Here is a 6000-nt window from a genome sequence, read left to right as displayed (position 1 = left end):
GCATGCCGGTTATTTGGCATGAGTGCTAGTTGTTGTTATTTATATTCTATTGTTATTGTGTTATTTATATTTTCTAAGAAAAATTGTTTGTAACCCAAATATTCTTCCACATTTTTGGGATTAGATACAGAATGTATTTATATAAAAAAATGAGATTTGCTGATTAGTGTTTATATATGTAAAAAAAAAAATAAATAAAGAGGAAAATAATGAATAATAAAATAAAAAAAAAATAAAATAATAAGATAGTAAAAATGTTGATCTCTTTTATTTTTTTTTTCTATGCCTTAAACCTCTTTCCAAGAAAAAATGTCCTTCAATATTAGTTCCAAAAAAAAATTAAAACAAAAATAGTTTTTTTTTTATATTTCATAAAAAAAAATGCAACCAAAAAAAATAATAAACTCTTCATTTAATGATTGTGGTGTCCTTATTGCCCTCTTTTATTTCCCGTGCTACCTGTAGTGCCTGCGTGCTCATGGTAAGCCACTGGGCTTCATTTCGTTTGATAATTAATTCTCGCGATGGCAGCATCTTACGGCCCGTCGCGATTTCCTTCCCCCTTCGTCTCTCCTTCCTCTTGATCCCCATTTCTTTATCCCATTGTTTCGCTTTCGCGCGGTTATAGTGGCACGTATCGCGTGTATTTTACTCCGCCCTTTGTTTTTTTTTTGTTTTTAACTTGTTTATTGTGTAAGTGCAGTTTTCAGAGTGTTTTGTTGTGAATAATTGTTTGTGGTGTCTTTCCTTGAATTAGTTCCAGTTTTTCCATCAACGGTAAGTTTTATTGAGTAACTCTTATCATTCATTGATTTTAATTTTATATTTCAAGTATACGGTATTTCTTCTTTGTCTTTCTTGTTTGTTTCTAAATATATATATCCCCTTTTTCTTTTATTTTAATTTTTTTATAGTTTGTTCTTGTAGCTTACTGCTGAGTATCGTTCTTTTTGATAAGTCGTCTCTCGCGTGTCAAATTTCCCGCGGTATTTGCGAGGTTGCCGTGTTCAACCTTTTTGTAATTTAAATTTAGTCTTACCTCATAAAAAAAAATCTTTTGTTTTGGTATATTTAATAAAATATTGATATAATTGTTACTTAGAATTTGATAAAATGGCATCGATGTTAACTATGTTAATATATTATTATTGAATTAATATATCTCTTTCTTTTTGTTGTTTTTGTTTTTTTTTTTTTTTTTTTTTTTTTTTTTTTTTTTTTAAATTACAATGATTATCCCATTGAAAATAATGTAATTTATTATCCTTGTCACGCAGTTTTTAGTCAAAAATATTTTAAGCTATATTCTAAAAAAGAAATTTTAAATACTTAAAAATGTGTTTATCCTTTGAAATTAATTATTTATATAATATTGTAATATTCTAAATATATAACTACGTTCTACTTTTCTAAATTTCTTTTATTCTAAATTATCTTGCTAATTTTTTTTTTCTATTTTATAACCGTAAAAAAAAATTTTTATTATTAATGTTGATAATAAACTTGATAACATTCATATCCCTTTTTTTTTTTAAATATTTTATGAATTGGGTTCCCCAAAAAAAAATCAAACATATATCCCCTACAATAAAGAAAAATTAATAATGATATTTCATATAAGGCACTGTTTCGATACTGCTGGAAAGGGTCCTCGCTTAACGCGTTGAGTGTAGGCTCCCCTCGCGTCCCTTGACATTGTGCGAGAGAGAAAGAACTACGCACTGCAGTTCCCCGTTCTCTCTCTCTCTCTGATACACCTTACTCGCGACCTTGTATGTTCTCTGTTTTCTCATCTGACTTTCTCAGTTACTCTTATGCCTGTTGTATGTATGACTTTATGTTATTTCCTTTTGCATTTCTCGACGTCGTTTAAAAGCAATTATAGTACATTTCCTTTTTATTAACTTTAATAGAGTTTTGAACGTCATTTATTAATTAATACAACTAAATAATTAATTGATCCCTCTATATATAAAAAAATGAATTACCCCTTTAGAAAATTATTTAATAACTAGCAAAATTACACGCGCGCGAGCGCTCGTTTAACTTTGAATGTAGTGGTTGTTTTAAAATAATAATAATATTAATAACAATAACAGGCCTTGGAACGACTTAAAGGCACCCCAAAAAAAAATCGTTTTAGTCGAATTATGTGTAAAAAAAAAATTTTTTTATTCCAGAGAGAAAAAAAATTACAGATTTTCTAATAAAAATGTTTTCTCTTTTTTTTTTTTTTATTTATTTTTTTTTTAATAATAGTTTTAGAAGAGTTATAAAGTTGAAATTTTTAGAAATAATTGAATTTCAAAAGATTTTGTCAATTTTCAGACAATAATTAAATTTTACAGAATTAGAAATTATTTATTAAATAATTTCAGATAACATTTTTTTTTTTTTTTTTTTTTTAATAACTGAATTTTCAACGATTTATAATTGAAATTTTTGCAAATAATTGAATTTCAATTGAAATTTTGGAAAATAATTTAGTTTCAAAAGATTGTGTTAACTTTCAGACAATGATTATTATAAATAAAAGAAATTTCTAATAATTTTTGTTAATGCAGATTTTATTAGATGGGAAAATAAAGAAAATTACGATGATCAAGAATTTTCAAATAACATATCAATGGCGGATAATAAAACATCTTATGAACCTAGAAATGTAGATGACAATAGAAGTCATTTTCCAGCATGTAATACCATTGAACTTAATGAAATTGGAAGAGGGCAACCCACGGTAAAGTTAGAAGTAAATTATCTTGTAGGTGATAAAACTATATTTTTTGAAGATAATGAGGCTAAAATAAATATCATAAAAGCTGCTGTATTGCGACCTGAGGCGCCAGTAAATCCAAAAGATGTAACGTGTATTAAAGGAGTTTGTTGGAAGGATTTATATACAACAGGAAACAAATTGAAAGTAATCAAGAAGAAAACAAAGGGAAATGCAAAGAAAAAATTAAAAGATACTGAGAAGACAAAAAAATAACTCTAAATGGATGAAAATTTTATTTAGTGAGGTACCATGGGGTAAAACGCAGAAAAAAGTAAACAAAATTAATAGAAGATCTACGGCGAATAGGACTAAACAAAAGTGACTAGTCAGAATCTGCGCATAAAGGATTAAATATATCCAAGTTTTAAACCGCAAAGAGTAAAACAGAATATATGCAAGAAAATGTTATATGTAATTGTAGAATTACTTTTAACTACAATGATGAAGGGTTAACACATTTTTTTAAATATTCGCATTTTAGAAATCAAGATTTTTTTTTTTTTTTTTTTTTTTACCATAATTGCTTAGGCTTAAAAAAAACAAGGGTACTACATTTTGAAATCTGATACTAGCAGTATACTTAGGCTGCAGTCCCATGGCAGCGTTTTGCGTTTCGTTTTGTCACTAGACCATGAGTGTAAAAGAGATGCAGATATATGTTTGCTATGTTTACACTCAGGGTCTAGTGACAAAACGCAACGCAAAACGCTGCCATGGGACTGCAGCCTTAACAATTAATAAAACGTAATATAAACAAGAAAAAAAAATCGGAAATAGTCGAAAAAGTCGTATAATCCGAGGCCTGTAACAATAATCAATATTATTAGTGGAGAAATAAATTAATAATAGGTATATTTCTAATTTTCACGTTATCATTTGTTTATATGCACAAAAGAAATGAGTTTGATGTTGTATAGATAATGACCTTTTTTTTCCTTTTTTTTCTTTTAATAATAATTTTTAGTTAAAACCCGCTCATAATTATTATAGTTAATTAAAGGAATACCCATTTTATGTTAAACTTATAAATTCTTATTTTCCAAAAAAAAATTTTCTTTTATTTTTAGTATGATGAGTTCCCCTTCTACGTGCTCTAGCGATTTAGAGTTTGTTTCCCTCACCCGTCGTGAGGACATTGTTTGGCCCGAAGTGGCCCTTAATTCTTCCGACAGCGAAATCAGTGATGCCTCAACCTTGCCACTAGCCGATATCACCCGTAAGTGCCTTAAACCACCCTTAATACTCAATTTAAAAAAAATGTTTTGCATACCCCTTTTTTTTATATTTTATTTATTTTGTTTTATTCTTTTTCTTTTTTTTTATAACTATATACCAAAAAAAAAATTTTCTTTTCTAGCCGCCCAAAGTGACATACCGGACACTCCTGCTTCCCCTGATCCCGTTTTTGAGGCGTATTTTGACGCCCATGCTAGACCTTATAGCCCAGGTTAGTAGCCTCCAAAAAAATACATTTTGATGAACTTATATTTTACCCCGTCCTTAATTTCCATTGTCACAAAAAAATTTTCTTTTATTTTTCTAGCACCCCCCTCTACAGTTGTTGGGTCCGTTGAATCTTGCCCGAAACGGGACAGTTCCGCTCAGACTAATTCTTATTTTCCGGAGGGTTTTCCTTTAGAAGGTATTAGGTTATTATTTTTTTTTTTATTATTCCTATTGATTTTACCCCATATAAATCAATCCTTTATTAGTGTAAGTATGTACAAGCTGTAATTTCTTTATTTTCCCTTCTCTTTTTTTTTAGGCAACTTTTATAACATACCAGCCCATAGTTCTGCCACTCATTTGCTGAACGGCGATCTCCCCCTTCGTCCCTATGGTCAGTATATAATTAAAGTATATTTATACTAAAGTTTTTTTTTTTTTTAATTTTTTTTTTTTTTTTTTTATTAGTACCTCCGGCGGCTGACGAACGAGTGGTCCTGCAGCTGATAGCTCGGCGTAGAGTTTTAGCTGACGGTTCCATCCGAATGGAATATCGGTGGGCTGGTCCTAATTTTTATTAAGTAAGTTTACCCTTGTCTATTTCTAATTCTCCCTGTTCTTTTTTTTTTTTTTTTTTTGTGGTGTCAGCTTTAAAGTAAGTATATATTACAACCGTAATTTTTTTTATGAATGTAATTCTAATAATGTGCTGATTTTATTATTGTATATATATGTATATCTGTATGTTTTTTTTTTTTGAATACCCCTTTTTCTTTTAGAACCCATTTTTACATTACTTGTTGACCTGCAACTGGGCTAATAAGATGCTTTTCACTACTCAGCGACAAACCTCTTAATTGTGGTTGTTTATACATAGTTGCGCGTGCATAAATATGCATTAGTGGCAGCTAATATTTGTAAAAAAAAACAAAAATCCTATATATATAAAAAAAATATATATTTCCCCCCCCCTTTTTTTTATACCTTAAATCTATATTGTTAGTTCTTTCCCCCTTTTTTTTTTTTTTTTTAAAAAAAATGCTACTATATACAACTATATACCTAAAAAAAAATATATATATTGGATCAACCCGATCTATGTTATTATTGGTTTAAAAAAAAATGATCATTTTATCTTTTTTTCTTCTTTTTTAATGGACTTTTACAACTGGACACATTACGGTTCTTCTTTTTGGTTTTGGTGTAGGTGTCCCTGAAGTTAATACTTGAATAGATTCTGAGAAGCTGGCTGTAGCTTCTTCTTTTGTGGATGTCGTAACCTTTGTTTGATTTATTTCGGTTGGAATGTCTTGGGATAAATCTCTTAGTGGTACTTCATTTGTTTTGTCCTTTCCATTCAGGATATTGTTTATGGTTGTGGATCTTTTCTTACAAGTAATCATAATAATTATCACTGTTGCTAAAATTGCTATTGTAGTGACCGTGCCCCAAATTCCTATCATTATTGGGGAATACGTCTCATTGAGTTTTTGGTTCAACACACGTTGGCTTTGTTCTTCGAATTCTTTCTCTAATAATTTCAGTTTTTCGTCTGAATCCGACTTTTTCCATGAAAAGAATTTGTTGTCGTTTTCTACTACTACAACCTTCCGACCTACATCTTTCAGTATCAATGATACATTTTCTAACTTTAATTCGAGTTTGGGTTTATAAAGATATCTATACGGATTCTCTTTAATTTGAAGACTCGGCAATTCTATAGTATCTAACTTAAGAACACATTCTCTCGCCACATGTACAATTCCTATACCTGCCAA

The 6000-nt window shown here is 29.3% G+C and overlaps 1 protein-coding gene across 3 annotated transcripts in view; it reads left to right on the top strand.

Moving 5' to 3' along the window:
- Positions 1-636: 636 nt before the first annotated feature.
- LOC127286269 (uncharacterized) overlaps positions 637-6000 on the top strand; it is a 107559-nt gene continuing 102195 nt past the window's right edge. For all 3 annotated transcript variants that reach the window (XM_051312649.1, XM_051312650.1, XM_051312648.1), the window contains exons 1-6: positions 637-777; positions 3844-3992; positions 4134-4223; positions 4320-4418; positions 4542-4616; positions 4691-4803. In XM_051312649.1, the coding sequence (XP_051168606.1) occupies positions 3845-3992; positions 4134-4223; positions 4320-4418; positions 4542-4616; positions 4691-4803 (525 nt within the window). In that variant the 5' untranslated portion in view covers positions 637-777; position 3844. The remainder of the gene's footprint in view (positions 778-3843; positions 3993-4133; positions 4224-4319; positions 4419-4541; positions 4617-4690; positions 4804-6000) is intronic.

The sequence above is a fragment of the Leptopilina boulardi genome, unplaced genomic scaffold, assembly GCF_019393585.1.
Source record: "Leptopilina boulardi isolate dan_hultmark-lab unplaced genomic scaffold, ZJU_Lbou_2.1 LbouV2_351, whole genome shotgun sequence".
NCBI lineage: Eukaryota > Metazoa > Arthropoda > Insecta > Hymenoptera > Figitidae > Leptopilina > Leptopilina boulardi.
The sequence above is the reverse complement of the archived record's forward strand: the minus strand, read 5'-3'. Positions and strand labels throughout refer to the sequence as shown.